This window comes from Cetorhinus maximus, chromosome 15, assembly GCF_964194155.1.
Source record: "Cetorhinus maximus chromosome 15, sCetMax3.hap1.1, whole genome shotgun sequence".
In the NCBI taxonomy this organism is placed as follows: domain Eukaryota; kingdom Metazoa; phylum Chordata; class Chondrichthyes; order Lamniformes; family Cetorhinidae; genus Cetorhinus; species Cetorhinus maximus.
Window position 1 is genome coordinate 58906620 of NC_135893.1, and position 20657 is coordinate 58927276.

General features: G+C 42.3%; 1 protein-coding gene across 1 annotated transcript in view; it reads right to left on the minus strand.

Annotated features, from left to right (window-relative positions):
• LOC144690720 (voltage-dependent calcium channel gamma-3 subunit-like) overlaps window positions 1–20657 on the minus strand; it is a 35296-nt gene that overhangs the window by 9103 nt on the left and 5536 nt on the right. Inside the window, exon 2 of the mRNA XM_078558492.1 lies at window positions 4226–4309. Coding sequence (XP_078414618.1) covers window positions 4226–4309 — 84 coding nt within the window. The remainder of the gene's footprint in view (window positions 1–4225; window positions 4310–20657) is intronic.

Sequence of the window (20657 nt, forward strand, 5' to 3'; positions counted from 1 at the left end):
TTCCTTTGAATCCCAACATTTCCCAGTCTCTCACCATTTAAAAAATATCCTGCTTTTCTATTAATTCTCCACGTTGTTTTTCATCTGCCAGGTCTTTCCCACGTATTTATCCTCCTTATATCTCTTTGCAGCCTCTTTGTGTTCTCCTAACAGCTTACATTCTCACCTAGCTTTCCAACATCAGCAAACTTGGATGCACTACACACAATCCCCTTAAATGTAAGTTGTTCTTGCACTTGCACAATCCATTTTCTTCAGACTCCCTACTCCATTGTTTAGAAATTGAGGCCAAAAATTTGGCTTTGAAGTGCTGCTGGAGTCAGTGCTATAGAAGCCAGAGATGCTGAAACTGGGGCTGCATTGCTTCTGGCAGGACCCACACAGCACAGCATGCTGGTAAGAGTGCTAGTGCACGTGTGCACCTGAAGCTTTCAGACTAGGCAGTTTTTGACATCAAACAGCCTCTCAGGATGCTTTGACAGACATTCTGCCAAGTTGGACTGTGCAGGCCCAGTTGCTGCTGTGGCTTAAATATTCCCAACTGAAGGTCAAGGGACCCAAAACTAGCATTATTTAAAGGAAAAACAGAATTACCTGGAAAAACTCAGCAGGTCTGGCAGCATCGGTGGAGAAGATTATTTAAAGGGTCAGTAACCAACTTGCTAGGGACTTGTTTGACTTATTTTTGATCTTACCAAGTTTTTGGAAGTATTGTGGTGTGTTCTTGGAAGTGTTTTGGTGATTACTTGGATTTTGAAGGGAATGTTGCTGCATCCTAACAGGGAGGTTAGGGTTTTCTGCCCTGTCAACACACAGCCTGCTAGAGTTATGGGGAGACAGTTGCTGTCTCTCTTGGGTTGCAACACGGCAGAGAGATTGAGCACAAGCAGCAGAGAGGGGAATATCTGCACAGAGGGAGAAGGAGGAGAGGTCTCCACAGAAAACCCTGTCCACCAAAGGTTTTCAAGAAGCATTCCCCCTAGCTCCAGCTCAGCCAGAAGTTGTGTGGGAGGAGGTGGTCACTGAATTTTGCCACCTCCTTCAACAGAGCCTAGAGCTGCATGGCAGGATGAAGACGATCCTGCCAGTGGTCATCAAGGTCTGTGTTGTCCTCAAATTCTACAGAAGCTGATCCTTCCAGGTGGGAGCAAGTGATGAAACCAACGTTTCCCAGTTTGCTGTTCATCACTGCATCAGGGAAGTGACAGAGGCCCTGTATGCTAGGACTTCTTTGTCTTCTTTCTTCCCAGAGAGAAGCAGTTAGAGTGGGCATGTTACTTTGCCAGAATAATGGGTTCCCAATAGTGCAAGGAGCCATTGACTACAAGCACATGACTCTGTGGGCCCCACATGTAAACAGGAGAGGTGGGAAGCGTAAGGGCTACCATCTCATCAGTGTGGCTGACCATGCCCAGAAAACATTGCCCACCATCCTGGCAGCAGCCATGACACCTTCATCCTGAGATAGTCAGCCATTGTCACCATCTTTGTGCCACGATGACAAACCAGAGAGTAACTGCTTCAGGACATGGGATACCCTCAGTACACATGGCTCATGACTCACACCCACCACCTGACCATGCAAGGGCAATGAATCTATAGCAAGAACTATGCAGCCACATGAAGCAAACCAACAACATCCTGAAGCAATGGTTCTACTGCCTGAACCGCATTGGAGTGAGCCCTTTAACATTCACTGAGGGTGTATCCAAGCTCATGGTGTTCTGCTAAGTCTTCCACAACTTCGCTATCATGAGGGTGCAAACCTTGCCACCATGTATCCTGAGACCACCTTAGGAGGAGGAGAAAGCACGGCGGAGGCATCCCAAGTACCTTCACCCCAGATGGGCTAAATGTGAAGGGCTACTGAGACTCCATTTCTCCTAAAGCCTCACCCCCTCAGTACCATCTCCCAAAAATTCCCCAAGCATCCCCTTGACCAAAATTCTGAAATAAAAGCCACCAACAAATCCTTCTCATAATAACCTTACACAAGAACACTTCTAACATGCATTGTGCTGGACCTGCTTCGCATTCAGTCGTAGGTTGCATATTAAATTCATTCAAATGAGCAGACAGCATAAAGTTTGCATGCTGCCTGCCTCAATGGGACTGGGCACATGCTAATCACGAAGCACAACTGCACACCTGAAAACAGGTACAATCAAATTTTTCCCCTTGACTGTTACTTTCGGTCCACAGTCTCTTCATGTTAATTCTGTTCCATTCATTTTATATTTAGGTTACATTTATATTCACACAATGTGTCGTACTTTTAATTTCCATTTATCTGCCCAATTGATTCAAATCCTTCTGAAATCATCAGTTGCATCCTCTACTGCTAACACGGTTTTGATGCTATCTACAAATTTATCATTACATTTGGTTTAAGTGTGTAGATCATTTACATAAAGAAAGGGCAATAAAGGTTCAAGCATTGACGCCTGTAGAACACCTTCTAATAACTTTCTCTTAATCTGACTCTATACCTCGCCAGTATTCTCTTGATGTCCTGTTTTCATTAACCAACAAATATAATCAGTCCCCAGGGTTTTAGTTTAATTATAAGTCCTTTACATGGAACTTTGCTAACAGTTTTCTGAAAATCCAAATGTATCATATGGTGTTTCATTATATTTGCAAAGAAGTCTAAATCCATTTCTGGCTGATTCTTAAGTATTACCATAACCCAGGAAACTAAGGGTTACAATTAAAGCCAACCTTTTAGACCAAGCTTTTGGTTATCTGTCATAATATCTCCTTATGTGGTTTGGGATTGCATTTTGTGTTATAATGTTCCTATGAATTACCATGGGAAGTGTTATGATGTTAAAGAAGCTATATAAATTCAAGTTTTTGGTGTTGCTTAGAATGGAGAAGGAAGTGGTTCAATATTGGGTCCACTTTTGTTCTCTGTATCACTCACTACTGCTTTGTCTCTCTCCCGCTTGCTATTTGATCACACACTCTCTCTCACTCTTTCAAATATAAAAAGGTTATTTGAACTTAGCCATTGAGAATGCAATACAAAATTTTCTGTTAACATGAAAGTATGGAGTTTTACAAGAACTGTAAAAGACTTTAGGAGACTTAGGAGGTTAGCAGAAAGTGTCCATAGGAGGAAATTGTTGCCAAGAAATGCAAGATGGTGTCTTTTGGAAGAAAGAACAAGGAATTGGGAGCATGAATGCAATAGACTATAGACTCATGGGTTTGAATACATAATTCATTGAAAATGCAATTAAAAAGCGCCAATACCATTTTGTCATAAGCAGAGGCATAGAGTACTAGAACGAAGAGGTTATACTAAATTTGTATATGCTTGTAGTTACAGCTGGGGAACAATGCAGAGTTTTGAAGACCCTGTTTTAAGATAGGACATTAAACCATGGAGAGGATGTAGAGTAAATTCAAAGTAAGGATAGAAGTTGGGAGAAATTACGTTAGAAATTGCGTTGTTGTAGTACGGGATGCTTTGCTACAGGAGACGTGTTTGAGGTAGAAATCATTGAATTTTAAGAAGAGTAGATAATTATTTGAAGCAGAAAAAGGCACAGAGCTAAAGGGAAAGAGTGGAGTTGTGGGAATTTGTTTTTAATTGCTGTAGCCAAAGGACAGTGATGACATGATGGTCCAAGTGGCCTCTTTCTGTGCTGTAAACTCTTATGATTTAACAGACGTAGAGAAAGCCAACTCCAAATATAATGGGAGTGAGCTATAAGGTTAGAGAAGCTGCAGATCTATAGTCTATGGTGAAGAAGATTAAATAGGGGTGTGGGGGCATCTCATCAGAGTAAATATTAAGCAAGTAATTCAAGGTGAAGCTAGAATATTACTTAAACATAGGCCAAGCTAGTGGACCTATATTTAAATAAGGCAAAAGTAACAACAGAAAAATAACATGCTTCTTTATCTAAAGGTTGCTAAAAATTTGGAATAATCTAAAGAGCAGGGTAATAGATCTTAAAACATTTGGGGTGCTAAAAATGTTGTGTTATTCTGGTTTGGGTGAGTTGGGTTATTTGAGTGCTGAGCTGAGCAGCCTTTGCTCATCACTGACTTTACTGGCCCCTATCTTAAAAATATGTTCAACAAATTGGTTGGATTTGTAACTAACGCAGAGAGATTATTTGTGCCTTGAATTTAAAAATGCCCTACACAATGAAACAAAACCATTCAAACTGTGTGAAGCTCTCTCTCTCTCTCTCTCTCTCTCGAAACTTACGCAGCAAATATTCCGCAGTGTCCTGCTCATAGTCTGCATCCTCTGGAAAATGATCAATTATTTTGCAGATTCCTTTGAAGGTACCTGTTTGGAACACACATTTTAGAATCCAGCACTTAAATATGTATAAAAATAGATACATGAGAATTTTTTCAAAAAGAAAAAATCAAAATACATCAACGTGGAAGAAAATTAAGTGAAATTAAATTGCAGTCTGATATCGCTTTTCACATCCAGAACTCGACTTCACCGAGAATCTCTTCACTGCTCATCATTGATCCATTAGTGCCAGGGGCCCCTTTCAAAAATGCATCTGGAGCTGAAGGCAATGCAATCATCAAATCAGCGTGAAATCCTGCACCTTTGTTGGTCCTAGTTAGAATCATTCCCCAATCTGATTCTCTCTCCATTCTCTTCCTCTTTCCTCTTTCTCAATGTCTTCATTCTCTTCCTCTTTTCTCCTTTCATCATTCTTTTCCTTCTTGATCTTCCTCTGTCCTCTCCCAATTCTTTCTCTTTCCATTCTCATCCTCCATTATCTTCTGTTCTTCTCCTCCCACCATTCTCTTCCTCTCCCAATTCTCTTTCCTCCTCTTTTCATTCTCATTCCCTCTTTTACTGGATACCTTTGCACCCTTTCAGCTAACTTTATTTTAATACATTAACCAAGTGTTTTAGTCCTGAGTAAATGTTCACTGAGTAATTGCTAGGATTTGTAATACTTTATATTGAATAAAAGAATGTGAGGAAGGATGTTTCACTCCCTATTCAGCGCAGACACCATCAGTCTGTAAATGTAATTTGTCATTTGATCCCAGGTGGTTGGAGTCTGTTTTATGGATCAACCTCTTGCTTTATATCATCAACAAATGGTGCCTTTATTTGAAAAATAATGAAGGAAGTGCGATTTAAACTTATTTACAGCCCAGGGGTAGGGAGAATACTCTATTTTCTTTCATTTACCAATAAGAACCTCAGAAAGCCTGGAGACTTGTATGTATAAAAGAGCTTTTCACGACCACCAGACATCTGAAAGCACATTACAGTCAATGAAGTACTTCTTGAAATGTGGTCAATGTGGTAATATAGGAACCGCAGCAGCTAATTAGCATAAAGCAAACTCCCACAGACAGCAATGTGATAATGACCAGATAACCTGTTTTTATGTTATGTTGATTGAGGGATAAACATTGGCCAGGACACAGGGATAACTCTTCCCCCCTTCTTCAAAACAGTGCCATGGGATCTTTTACATTCACTCAAGCAGGCAGATGGGGCCTCAGTTTAACATCTCATTCCAAAAGACAGCATCTCTAACAGTGAAGCACTCCCTCAGTACTGTACTGGAGTGTCAGCCTTGATTTTTGTACTCAAGCCCTGGAATGGGACTTGAACCAAGAGACTTAGAGGCAGGGGTGCTATTAATTGAGCCACAGCTGACACTTTTAAGCTTTTAAAGAGAGAATCATGTTGGTCTGGTGCTTTGGACTGGATAATAGAACAGAACCAATTGCATCTATTGAGTGAGGTTAGCACATTCATTTTCTCTTAAGTTCCAGAAACTTATGCAACCAGCTTGGTCTCATTCCTGCTAATGCCCCTCCCCTAGTGTATTTCTCAGATTGACAGGTCTTTAACATCACTTGCCTATGGTTATTAGCAAGAAGAAAAAGTATAACGTCGAGTGATTATCTAAATGAACACTGTATTGTGAAAACTAGAAAACAGTTGAAAATCATTAACTAGGACATAGCTACTTTAGGAACAGGTATAGACCATTTAGCCCCTCATGGACTTCAATTCTATTTATACATCTTTACTCCATATCTCTTCTATACCTGACAAAAATTTATCGATCTCAGTCTTGAAAACTACAAGTGTCACCCAACATCCACATTATAAATTAAACAGATGAGTGAGTAAAATAAGGATGAAGAAATTTTGTCTCAAGGCTGCAGTTGGCAGATCTTTTTGAAGCGGAATACTTTACTTCTGTTTATTAGGTTTTAGTTCACAAATATAAACCCAATTGTCAATTCCTCCCTCTAAACCTAACTCTGCCACTTTCCAGATACTGCCTTCCAAGAGACTGTTGCTTTAATTCTGTTTGGATTGCATTTTGTCCTTCCCTCCATCATTTGATCCAATATTGCTTTCTTCCCTTTTCTCCTGGCTGGTAGACTCTATCTGATCCCAGAAACTCAACAGGACAGACTTCAGTCTTTCAGTCTCTGCTCTCTGCACATCTGTCTCTTTCACTCTCACTCTGTCCATTTCTCTATATTATAACATGTCTACCTATCTGTGTAACATCCTCAAACAACTTTTATTGTCAATGCAGTGCTCTGTTATTCTCTGTGCAATGCCTGTGGTTCAAACTGACCATGCCAGCAATGATTGTGTGGATAACAGAACAGAATATCCTAGCACTGACTGAGTGTATGATATGGCTGGGTGCAAATTGTTGGAGCTGCAGGCTGACAAGTCCCCAGGTCCTGATGGACTTCATCCTAGGGTCTTAAAAGAAGTGGCTAGTGAGATAGTTGATGTGTTTGTTTTAATTTTCCGAAATTCCCTAGATTCAGGGAAGGTTCCATTAGATAAGAAAATAGCGAATGTAACTCCTTTGTTCAAAAACGGAGGGAGACAGAAAGCAGGAAACTACAGGCCAGTTAGTTTAACATCTGTCATAAGGAAAATGTTAGAAGGTATTCTTAAAGATGTTATAACAGGGCATTTAGATAAATTCAAGGCAATCAGTCAGATTCAACATGGTTTTGTGAGGAGGAAATCATATTTAACCAATTTATTGGAGTTCTTTGAAAAAGTAACATCTGCTGTGGATAAAGGGGAACTGGTGGATGTACTGTACTTAGATTTCCAGAAGGTTTTTTTCTGGTTGGCAAGATGTACGAGTGGTGTGCCACAGGTATCAGTGCTGGGGCCTCAACTTCTTACAATTTATATAAATGAATTGGATGAAGGGACCAAAGGTGTGGTTGCTAAATTTGCTGATGATACAAAGATGGGTAGGAAAGTAAGTTGTGAGGAGGACATAAGGAGGCTACAAAGGGATATAGATAGGTTAAGTGAATGGGCAAAGATCTGGCAAATGGAGTATAACGTGGGAAAATGTGAAATTGTCCATTTTGGCTGGAAGAATAAAAAGGAAACATATTATCTAAATGGTGAGAGATTGCAGAGCTCTGAGGTGCAGAGGGATTTGGGTGACCTAGTGCATGAATGGCAGAATGTCAATATGCAGGTACAGCATGTAATTAGGAAAGCTAATAGAATGGTATCATCTATTGTGAGGGGAATTGAATACAAAAGTAGGGAGGTTATCCTTCAGTTATACAAGGCATTGGTGAGACCACATCTGGAGTACTGTGTACAGTACTGGTCTCCTTATTTAAGGAAGGATATAAATCTGTTGCAAGCAGTTGAGAGAAGGTTTACTAGACTAATACCTGGAATGGGATGGAATGGAATTGTCTTATGAGGAAAAGCTGGACAGGTTAGGCTTGTATCCGCTGGAGTTTAGAAGAGTAAGAGGTGACTTGATTGAAACCTTTAGGATGCTGGGGGGTCTTGACAGGGTGGATGTGGAGAGGATGTTTCCTCTTGTGGCAGAATCTTGAATAAAAGGTCACTCATTTAAGACAGAGATGAGGGGATTTTTTTTCTCTCGGAGGGTCATGAGTCTTTGGAACCTTCTTAGAACCATAGAACCATAGAAATGTTACGGTACAGAAAGAGGCCATTCAGCCCATCGTGTCTGCGCCAGCCAACAAAAGAAGAATATAGAAACTAGTCGCCCACTCTCCAGCGCCTGGTCCGTAGCCTTGCAGGTTACAGCACTTCAGATGCAGATCCAGGTACCTTTTAAATGTGTTGAGCATTTCAGCCTCAACCACCAGCTTAGACAGTGAATTCCAGATATCCATCACTCTCTGGGTGAAAAGGTTTTTCCTCATGTCCCTTCTAATCTTTCTACCAGTCACCTTAAATGTATGCCCCCTGGTAATTGACCCCTCAGCTAGGGGTAATAGGTCTTTCCTGTCTACCCTATCTAGGCCCCTCATAATTTTGTACACTTCAATTAGATCGCCCCTCAGCCTCCTCTGTTCTAAAGAAAACAACCATAGCCTATGCAATTTTTCCTCGAGGCTGCAATTTTCCAGCCCTGGCCTCTTCCTCAAAAGGCAATGGAAGCAGAGTCTTTGAATATTTTTAAGACAGAGCTAGATAGATTCTTGATTAACAAGGGGGTGAAAGGCTTTCGAGGGTAGGTGGGGATGTGGGGTTAAGGTTACAGTCAGATCAGCCATGATCTTATTGAATAGCGGAGCAGGCTCGAGGGATCGCGTGACCTACTCCTGTTCCTAATTCGTAAGTTCATATATATGTTCATATATGTCCCAGCATTGACTGTGTATAACAGGACAGGACACTCGAGGAGGTCTAGGCAAGTAGTGTAGAAGTCCCCTGAGTGCATCTTACTCCCGAACCCATACTCTCAGTTCTGAATACTGGTGAATACTGGTCCTCCTCAAATCTGGCTGCCCTCAGAAATTTGTCACCATCCTCTGCCTATTCCATGATGACATGCAAGCTGTGATTCTCACCAATGGAACCACCACAGACCCCATTTCAGTGAAAACTGGGGTCAAACAAGGCTGTGTCTTTGCAGCAACTCACTTCTCCGGTTTTCCTCGTTGCAATAATACATCTCACCTCCAGCAAATTACCCACAGACTTCAATCCAAAACCAAAATCACTTCAACCTCTGCCATAGAGCTTCAGTATGCAGATAATACTTGTGTGTACGTTCACTCAGAAACTGAACTGCAGGCCATTGTCAACTCCTTCTCCAAAGCATATGAGAAAATGGGCCTTTCGCTAAACACCTGAAATACCAAGGTCTTCATCCACAGCAAAACACTTTCCCCTCGTCGATTAAGATCAACAGCAAGATCCCGGAAAATATGGATAACTTTTCATATCTTGGGAGCCTGCTCTGGATGAAGGTAGGCATAATTGATGAAATTCATCATCACCTTCAATGTGCCAGCTCAGCCTTTGGCCAACTGAGGAAAAGAGTATTTGAGAACCAGGATCTCAAACCTGAGACCAAGGTCATAGTTTACAGGGCAGCAATGATTCCCGCGCTCCTAAATTTCTCAGAGACCTGGGCAACCTAAGCAGGCACCTTAAAGCATTAGAGAAGTACCGCCAACGGTGCCTTCGAAAGATCCTCCAAATTTGGTGCCAGGAAAGGCAGTCTAACAGCAGTGTCCTCTCCCAAGCTGGGCAGGACATGTCGTTCGTGTGCCTGACACCAGACTCCTGAAGCAACTGCACTACTTGGAACTCAGTCACAGTAGGAGACTCCCAGGAGGATTGTGGAAATGCTTCAGAGATGTCCTTTAAGCATTCCGAAGAGGTCAAACATTCCAGCCAACTAATGGGAGACCCTGGCTTGTGACTGACCAAATGGAGATTGCTTATTTGGGAAGGCATTGAATACATCGAGAGACTGCGTCCCCCTGTAAACCTTAGTCTAGGGTTTGAGATCCTGGCCCTCAAATACTCTTTTCCTCATCGGCCGAAGGCTAAGCTAGGACATTGAAGGCAATGATAAATTTCGGTCATTTATGTCTACCTTCGTCCAGAGCAGGCTCCCAAAATATGAAAAATTAACCATATTTTCCAGGATCTTGCGGTTGATCTTAATCGACGAGGGGAAAGTGTTGTGCTGTGGATGAAGAGCTTAGTTTTCCAGGTGTTTAGTGAAAGGCCCTTGTCATCTTCTAGGCATTGGAGGGACTGCACAAACCTCCAAACAATCCATCTACCCAAGCATGTAGCAGAGTCTGTAGATCGCGCATTGGACTTAACAGCCATCTCAGAACCAATCGAACTGGAGTGAAAGCTACTCATCCTGGATCCCAAGGGTCTGCCTAAGAAGAAGGAGAAGACTGGTGAGGATGATGATTCCTCAGGGGGATATAACCATGGGTGGATCAGCTGTATGGGTAGGGAGGAGGAATGTCAGGAAAGGAATAGTGATAGGAGGTTCAATAGTTAGGATAATAAATAGGTATTTATGAATTTGTGGATGTGACTCCAGGAGGCTTGTTGCCTCCCTGGTGCAGGTTCAATATGTCGTTAAGCAACTGCAGAGCATTCTGAAGGGAGGGGAGGGGGTGGTGAACAGCCAGAGGTCATGATCAATATTGATACCAATGACACAGTTGGAAAGAGGGGTGAGGTCCTGCAGGCAGCTAAGAAATAAAAAAAGGACCTCAAAGGTAATAATCTTTGGATTACTGCCAATGCCATGAGTTGATGAGTACAGGAGCAGGAGGACAGTGCAGCTGAATGTGTGGCTGGGAAAATGGTGCGGGGGAGGACTTTAGATTGCTGGAGCATTGGAACCGGTTCTGGCGGCGATGAGACCTGTAAAAGCTGGACAGGTTTGCACCTCAACAGGTCCAGGATCAATATTGTGGTAGGAAGTTTTGATCATGATGTTTAAATTAGCTCGGTAGGGAGAATAGAAACCTGAGCATAAATTCAGAAGCAAGGGTCAAAATATTTCTGTTTTTTCAAGGGCTTTCCTTGAAGTTTTCTCAAGGGCTACTTTTTGAGTTTCAGGTGTTACTTTTTAATTTTCACATAAGAAGTTCCTTGGTATTTCCTCTCAAATTTGGATTCTAAACACAATTTCCAATTTACAATAATAAACTAAGATCAGATTCATCTCAAATTCCAACTATTTGACACAATGAAACAGAAATTGCAGGGCTATAGAGAAAGAACGTGGTTGTAAATCTCTAGAAAATGTTTAATATAAGGAATGAGATTCAATGTTGTAATCTAATCAAAAATTTCAATTGTAATCCAGCTGAGCTTCACTGACAACTTAGATGAGTGTTCCCTCACTGTGCAGGATAAATAACATCCTTGCAACTCAATTTTGGTTTATGATGCCTTGTTAGAAATATCAGTTCCAACCACCAAGTTACTGAGCAGAATTGAATAAAACTGAACCACAAGATAATGTTCTACACTGCTCTCCAACCTCCTCTGGGGTTCATCTACTTTTCATCTGTTTTCACAAAAGCAAGAGATAGAGCAGACATTATAGTTAAGGAGGAGGAATGTGAAATATTGGATGGGGTAAACATTGTAATGGAGTAAATATAATGGCTTAGCACCCTTGAAATAAATCACGAGACCCAGATGAAATATACCTAGGCTGCTAAGAGAAACAAGGGAAGAAAAGGTGAAGGCTCTGACCATCATTTTTCAATCCTGTCTGGCTACAGGTGTGATGCCAGAGGACCGGAGGACAGCTAACGTTCTACCATCATTTAAAAAAGGAGGAAGGAATAGACCAAGTAACTACAGTCTAGTCAGCCTAGTGGGCTGGTGGGAAAATGATTGGAGGAACCTCTGAAATGCAGTATAAACCATCATTTACAAAGGCATAAATTAATCAGCATGGATTTGTTTAGGAAAGCTTGTGCCTGACTAACTTGATTGAATATTTTGAGGAGGTAACAAGGAGGATGAATAAGGGTAGTGCATTTGATGTATGTGTATTTCAGCAAGGCTTTTGATAAGGACCCACAAGGCAGACCTAGTTAAAACACATGGGATCCAAGCGGTAGTGGCAAGTTGGATCCAACATTTGCACAATAGCAAGAAGCAAAGGATAATAGTTTTCGATGTTTTTGCGACTGAAAGGCTGTTTCCAGAGGGGTTCTGCAGGGCTCAGCGCTGGTTCCCTTTCTGTTCAAGGGAATGATTTAGATTTAAATGAAGGGGAGATGATTTAGAAGTTCGTAGATAATACAGAAATTGGCCATGTCGTTGATTGTGAAGAAAACAGCAGATATCAACGTCAGGTGGGCAGAAAAATGGCAGATGGAAGTCATTCAAAGAAGCAAGGGGTAATGCATTTGGAGAGGGCAAACTGAGCAAGGGAATACACAATATTTCACAGAAGCCTGGAGGTAGCAGGACAGGTGGATAAAGTGGTTAAGAAGGCATACAGGATGTGAGGGTCCTTGAGAGGGCACAGGGGAGATTTACCAGAATAGTTCCAGGGTTGAGGGATTTTAGCTACAAGATTAGATGGAGAAGCTGGGATTGTTTTCCTTGGAGAAAAGGAAATTGAGGGGGAGTTTTGATAGAGGTATATAAGATTATGATAGGTTTGGATAAGGTAGTCAAGGAAAAACTGTTCCCATTAGCTGATGGTGCAAGACATGGGCATACAGATTTATGGGTTTTGGGCTAGAGATGCAGGGGAAATGTAAGGAAGAACTTTTTTTACACAGTGAGCAGTAATGACTTGGAACTCACTGCCTCTGCGTGTGGTGGAAGCAGGGACGATCAATGATTGGGAAGGAAGCTTGAAAAAAATAAATTTGCAGGCCTACAGGGATAGAGCGGGGGAATGGGACTGACTGGATTGCTCTATGGACTTGGTGGGCTGAATGCCTCCTTCTGTGCTATATTTGGTAGACCAAAAATCGTTTTATTGGCCGAGACAGAGTATAAGAACAGAGAGGTTATGCTGGAACTGTATAAAACACCAGTTAAACTGCAGCCAGTGAACTGCGTACTGGTCCCTGCATTACAGGAAGGATGTGATTGTATTAAAGAAGAATTACGAAGTTGTTGCCAGGAATGGAAAATTTTAGTTATGAGGAAAGATTGGATAGGCTGGGATGCTTTCTTCGGAACATAAGAGGCTGAGGGAATATTTAATTGAGGTGCACAAAATTATGAAGTGCCTAGATGGAGTGGCTATGAAGGACCTATTTCAGTTAGCAGAGAGGTCAACAACAGTGGGGTGTAGATTTGAAGTAATTTGGAGAAGAATTAGAAGGGAGTTGAGGAGAAATTGTTTCGCCCAGAGGATGGTGGGGATCTGGAACTCACTGCCGGAAAGGGTGTTTGAGGCAGGTTCCCTTGTCACACTTAAAAAGTAACTGAATATGCAATTGAAGTGTCATAACCTATAACATTACAGACCAAGAGCTGGAAAGTGGGGTTAGGCTGGGTAGCTGTTTTATGGTCGGCACAGACATAATGGCTGAATGGCTTCCCTCTGCGCTGTAAATTTTCTATGTTTTTTATGACTAAATATTGCAGCACTGACTGTGCGTGAGAATTTTACTACCACTCCTGGTTTTAACTATTCATAAAACTGGGCCTCTTTTACTTATGATGGTTTAATGATCCCTGGGTAGAACAGATGCTGCTTGTCAAATCAGTTGTGAAGCTGAATTTATGTGTGAGTTTACAGATAATTGATTAGCTGAACAGCAGCAATTTTTCTGGAACTGAATTTTGGATAGAAATAGATTTGGACCGAAGAACAATAAATATTCTATATCATTAAATTCAGCTAACTTTTAATTGGTGTTATGTTGCGGTTAGTGCAGGCTGCCTCTAACTTGCTTGGTTTAGGAGTGGGGTAGTCAAGTTGGTTCGTAGACAATCATTTTAGTCCTGACCACAGTTAAAATCTTTCTTCAGTATTGAGAATTGGCATACTTTCAGCATAGGCATTGAGCATTCTCACACAATCCCGTGTCTTGTTACTACGCTGTTGTGTTTGGGTAATTGATAAAGCTGATCAGTAATTCAGACAGACCTTCCTTTCTTCCTATAGCTGACGGCTTTTAAAACCCGTGTCTGATACCATCTAATCATTGTTTCCTGTTCCAAATCTTACCCAGTCTGGGCCTTTATGTGAGTCCAGTCCTACCCCAACATGATTGACTTCTAACTACCCTCTGAAGTTGTCTGGCAAGCCACCCTGTTGTGTCACCACCTACTTAGGGCAACTCATGATGGGCAATGAATACCGGCTTTGCCAGTGAGACCGAATTCCAAGATTGAATAAAACCCACTTAATGTTGTCTCCCCTCCTAACTTTTTGTTTGTATCAGCTTGGGCTTCCTATCAAAATAAAAAACTGTTTCATGACCCAAAATGTCACTTAAATCAATACTGATAAGTTTAATATGTTTTTAATTCTTCTCTTATTGGGGAAGGGCTGACATGTTTGACTTTATTTGATAGTCAGCTGGGGTCTGCTCTGAAGAAGTGACTGTGTGCGGCTGTGTTTGTGGCGAGTCAGGATCTCAGGCTGTCACTGATTCATGACCTGGTTTTATTATACTGGGGAGGGACTGAAGTCATTTAATAAAACCCCAGGCCATATGAAGGACCCTGTTTGTGTGACTCACCAGCTGACAATAATATTGAGCGTTCAATAATGATTACATTAATCGACCAATTTCAGTGGCAAATTTAGTTGACTAACTTTGTGACTTCCATTAAAGTAATCTCTTTTGCCAACTGCAATGGAACATTCAATAACAGCTCTTGTCTATGGCTGGGGGCAGATGGAGAACTGCTCCAGATCTTCCAATACACCAACTGGTCAATTGATCATCGAGAAATAACATCTGAAGGACTCTGTTCACCCAGTTATGCACTTCTGGTATCAGGCTGAGGGGCAGCATTTACTGGCAGAGGTGGGGTGGTGAGGATCTGACAAAGAGATTGTTTAAATTATTCTTAAATATCTGCATTAATTTTTGTTTTCAGAATAGAATACGAGAGCAGTCAGGGATAATTGAAGTCCATCAAAGAACATCCCTCCAGTACTTCAACTTTCTCACTCAAACCCATCTCTCTGGTACATTAACTTCCACTGAGTTAACAAGTTTTTCCAAATCTCTGGAGTGGGGCTTGCGACCACAACTTTATGTTATTAGAGGCAAGAGTCCTATCACTGAGCCAAGTGACTGAGCCAAATAGCTTGTTTATACAAGCTATAGACACAATCTCTGATTCATAGTCACTAAATCCTGTAACATGGGTTCTAGTAATACTTCCTTAGGTTCTCAGATCCACAATTAGGGACTCTTATGATGTGAGTCCTTGTAACATCTCCTCATTTATCTGATTTGCATTAACAACCCAATATAGACGCAATATAGGAAATTAAAAACATAAAATGCTTGAAACATGCAGCTGGTTAGGGGAGGCAGTGGCATAGTGGTATTATCATGGACCAGAAATAAAGGGTAATGCTCTGGGGACCTGGGTTCAAATCCTAGCAGTTGGTGAAATTTGAATTCAATTTTTAAAAAAATCTGGAATTAAAAGTTGAATGAAGACCATTGTCGGTTGGTGTAAAAACTCATCTCATTCACTAATGCCCTTTAGGGAAGGAAATCTGCATGTGACACCAGGCCCACAAATGGCATAGCAAGCCACTCAGCTATGTCAAATGGCTATGAAGCCTAAAGAGAATGGAACTGAACAGCCAACCTCGGCACCGGAAACAATGGCAAAATCAGCCGTGTCAACCCTGCAAAGTCCTCCTTACTAACATCTGGGGGCTAGTGCCAAAATTGGGAGAACTGGCTTGCAGACTAGTCAAGCAACAGTCTGATATAGTCATACTCACGGAATCATACCTTACAGACAATGTCCCAGACATCACCATCCCTTGGTAAGTCCTGTCCCATCAGCAGGAAAGACCCAGCAGAGGTGGTGGCACAGTGGAATACAGTTGGGAGGGAGTTGCCCTGAGAGTTCTCAATATCGACTCCACACCCCATGAAGTCAGATGGCATCAGGTCAAACATGGGCAAGGAAACCTTCTGCTGATTACCACCTACTGTCCCCCCTCAGCTGATGAATGAGTACTCCTCCATGTTGAACACCACTTGGAGAAAGCACTGAGGGTGACAAGGGCACAATGTACTCTGGTTGGGGGCATCAATGTCCATCACCAAGAGTGGCTTGGTAGCACCACTGCTGGCCGAGTCCTAAAGGACATAGCTACTAGACTGGGTCTATGGCAGGTGAGGAGGAAACCAAAAAGAGGGAAAAACATACTTGGCTTCATCCTCACCAACCTTCCTGCCCCAAATGCATCTGTCCATGACAGTATCGGTGGAGTGACCACTGCACAGTCCTTGTGGAGATAAATTTCGAACAGATCTAGCAACTCAAGACTGGGCATCCATGACGCATTGTGGGTCATCAGCAGCAGCAGAATTGTACTCAACCACAATCTGAAATCTCATGGTCTGGCATATTCCCCACTCTACCAAGCCAGAGGATCAACCCTGGTTCAAGGAAGAGTGCAGGAGGGCATGTCAGGAGCAGCACCAGGCATGCCTAAAAATGAGGTGTCAACCTGGTGAAACTACTTGCGTGCCAAACAGCATAAGCAGCAAGTGATTCCATAATCAACGGATCAGATCTAAGCTCTGCAGTCCTGCCACATCCAGTTGTGAATGATGGTGGACAATTAACTCACTGGAGGAGAAGGCTCCACAAATATCCCCATCTTCAATGGTGGGGGAGCCCAGCACGTCGGTGCAAAAGATAAGGCTGAAGCATTTGCAACAAACTTCAGCCAGAAGTGCTGAATGGATGATCCATCTCGGCCTCCTCCGGAGGTCCCCAGCATCACAGATGCCAGTTTTCAGCCAATTCGATTCACTCCATGTGATATCAACAAACAGCTAAAGGCACTGGATACTGCAAAGGCTATGGGCTCTGACAGTACTCCAGCAATAGTACTGAAGACTTGTGCTCCAGAACTTGCCATGCCCCTAGCCAAGCTGGTCCAGTACAGCTACAACACTGGCATCTACTTGACTATGTGGAAAATTGTCCAGGTATGTCCAGTCCACAAAAAGCAGGACAAATCCACCCCAATTAATTACCACCCCATCAGTCTACTCTCGATCATCAGTAAAGTGATGGAAGGGGTCATCAACAGTGCTATCAAGCGGCACTTGCTTAGCAATAACCTGCTCACTGATGCTCAGTTTGAGTTCTGCCAGGGCCACTCAGCTCCTGGCCTCATTACAGCATTTGTTCAAGTACGGACAAAAGAGCTGAACTCCCAAGATGAGGTGAGAGTGACTGCCCTTGACATCAAGGCAGCATTTGACCGAGTGTGGTATCAAGGAGCCCTAGCAAAACTGGAGTCAATGGGAATCGAGGGAAAACTCTCCACTGGTTGGGGTCATACCTAGCACAAAGGAAGATGGTTGTGATTGCTGGAGGTCGATCATCTCAGTTCCAGGACATCACTGCAAGAGCTCCTCAGGGTAGTGTCCTAGGCCCCCACCCATCTTCAGCTGCTTCATCAATGACCTTTCTTCCATCATAAGGTCAGAAGTGGGGATGTTTGCTGATGATTGCACAATGTTCAGCACCATTTGCGGCGACTCAGGTACTGAAGCAGTCCATGTCCAAATGCAGCAAGACCTGAACAATATCCAGGCTTGGGCTGACAAGTGGCAAGGAACATTCACACCACACAAGTACCAGGCAATGACTATCTCCAACAAGACAGAATCTAACCATCGCCCCATGACATTCAATGACATTACCATTGCTGAATCCCCCACTATCAACATCCTGGGGGTTACCATTGACCAGAAACTGAACTGGACTAGCCATATAAATACTGTGGCTACAAGAGCAGATCAGAGGCTAGGACTCCTGCGACAAGTAACTCACCTCCTGACTCCCCAAAGCCTGTCCACCACCTACAAGGCACAAGTGAGGAGTGTGATGGAATACTCTCCACTTGCCTGGATGAGTGCAGCACCTAGCTACTCAAGTAGCGTGACACCATCCAGGACTAAGCAACCCACTTGATTGGTACCCCATCCACAAACATTTCAGTCCCTCCACCACCGACACAGAATGGCAGCAGTGTGTACCATCTACAAGATGCACTGCAGCCACTCACCAAGCCTCCTTAGACAGCAACATCCAAACCTATGATCACTACCATCTAGAAGGACAAGGGCAGCAGACACATGGGAACACCACCACCTGGAAGTTCCCCTCCAAGTCACTCACCATCCTGACTCGGAAATATATCACTGTTCCTTCACTGTCGCTGGGTCAAAATCCTGAAACTGCCTCCCTAACGGCACTATGGGTGTACCTACACCACATGAACTGCAGTGATTCAAAAAGGCAGCTCACCAGCACCTTCTCAAGGGCAATTAGGGATGGGCAATAAATGCTGGCCTGGACAATGATGCCCATATCTCATGAATGAATAGAAAAAGGTCTGGCAGGATCTGTTGACAGAGAAACTGGTTATGATGAAGGGTCCTCGACTTGAAACGTGAAGCCTGTCTCCACAGATGCTGCCTGATTTGCGGTATGTTCCCAGTGTTTTATGTTTGTATTTCAGATTTCCAGAATTTAGAATGTTTGTCGCAATAACTAAAGGTAGTGTGGCTGCTTCCTGTTCTTTGGCTTGACACACTTGTGCCCATTGCCTCCTAGATCTGTGATTAATTGGGAAACCCAGCTGGAGGGTCAAGGCCCATCATAAGTGTAGCACCAAGTTTGAAAAGAATAAAACAGAAGACAAGATAAATCAGCAAGTAGATTTTAGGTGACGCCCAGCTTAGGTTTTAAAAGCCAGTACAATATGGGAGGAAAGGATAATGACGGGATTTATCAATGTTAAAGCAGAGATGTGAACAGAATATCTAGTGAATGAGTAACAAATGTATATCCTAGGCTATCTAACAGAGAGCAAGGCCAATTGAGGAATGTGTTGCTTATTGAACTGAACTGGTGCTGACCCTTCACTGTGTATAACACACATCCAGTGCCTAGGGTGGGTCAATGGGGATGGGGGCTGGGGTGAAGCAGAATGGGTTGGACCATCCAATGGAAGGATTGCTCAGTGACCATCTGTTTTGAGTTATAGCAATGCACACAAAGTGGAAGAGATACTGGGGAGTAATTACTGTGTATCTCACCAGGGGACTCAGAGTTCCGGCTTGGATTGGTCTGTAAATGAGGATGCGTCAGTTGTTGTTTTACTGGAAGTTGCGATAACATTTGGTAAATATTATTACTTCTGTGGCAAAGGCTCTGACTCTATTTTTATCAACAACATATTTTTCTGATACTAAAGTTTATAATAAATGGAATACTTTAAATTTTAAAATAATCAAATAAGTAGATCACATGCAAAGCTGGTTTATAAACTCACCTGAGATCAGAATTGACATAGATCACATGGATCCCATTTGTGACCCAGCTTAACACAACTTGTTCACACTGAGTGTGTCACAGTAACATCAGCAGCTGCTGTGTTCTGCTCATCTCATTCACAGTGACATAGCACTGAATTGTACAATTGTGACATAATATAATTTTGAGTAATTTTACTGAGTGACACCTCTCATGTTTCTTTCCTACAGAGATGTTTGACAAATGTCTCCTTTTCACGTAATATGAAGAAAAGAGAACTCCAAATTCTCCCTCCACTCTCATATCATCCTCCTTATTCCCTTCCCCAGTTGCCTTTCAGTTAGGATTAGTTAGCCTAGTTGGCTAGATAGCTAGAGTGTGGTACAGAATGATGCCAGTTGTGTGGGTTCAATCCCTATACTGGCTCTGGTAGTTCATGGAGGAGGCTGCCTCTTTACCTTGTCCCATTCTTGATATGGAATGGTGCTTCTTAAGCTATAAAACCACTTTTCTTTAACAAAGAGATGTCTATGGTCTTTTGTGGACTATGACTAATTACCTAGTTGCCTTTCTGGACTTGATATTCTGATTATCCTAACAGCTCGGAAACGATTAAGGTTTGCACAATATTCAATTCCTTCTGTTTGTAGTGAGCCATATAATCCTCAGCTGGAACTAAAAATTACATCCAGCTATTTTACTGGTTATAATTGTTATCAGTGGCTTTTCTGTATCTTGGGGTCTGGCTCTGTATTGAGGATCTCCTAGTCGCTTCCTTTGTTCTTTTAGATATAGAGCAGATGTTTCCACCCGTGACTTAGATCAGAAGTAAGGACCATAAATATAAGATAGTCCATAGGGAATTCGGAAGAAACTTCTTTATCCAGATACTGGCGAGTATGTGGAACTTGCTACCATAAGGTGCAGTTGAGGCGAATAGCATAGATACATTTAAGAGAAATCTAAATAAGGACACAAAGAATAAAAAGAAATAGAAGGTTATACAGATGGGATTAGACAAAAGGGGAAGGTGGAGGTTCATGTGGAGCACTAGCACTGACATGGACCATTTGGACAGAATGGCATGCTGTGCTGTACATTCTACAGAATTGTATTCTATTCTATGTAATAGTGATTGTAAATGTATTCTTTCAAATCACTGACTCACCAACCAGTGGAAGTAGATTTTGATATGGTTAATAGGGAAAGACATCAAAATTTCGAGCACCTCTGTTAGATCTCCTCTTAACATATAGTGCTTGATGAAAAAAAAGTTTCTCTGGTCTCTCCTCACCAATAAAACACATCCCTGGGGTCAGTAAATTTCTTCTGCACTCGCTCCATTGTCTTATAAAGTAGA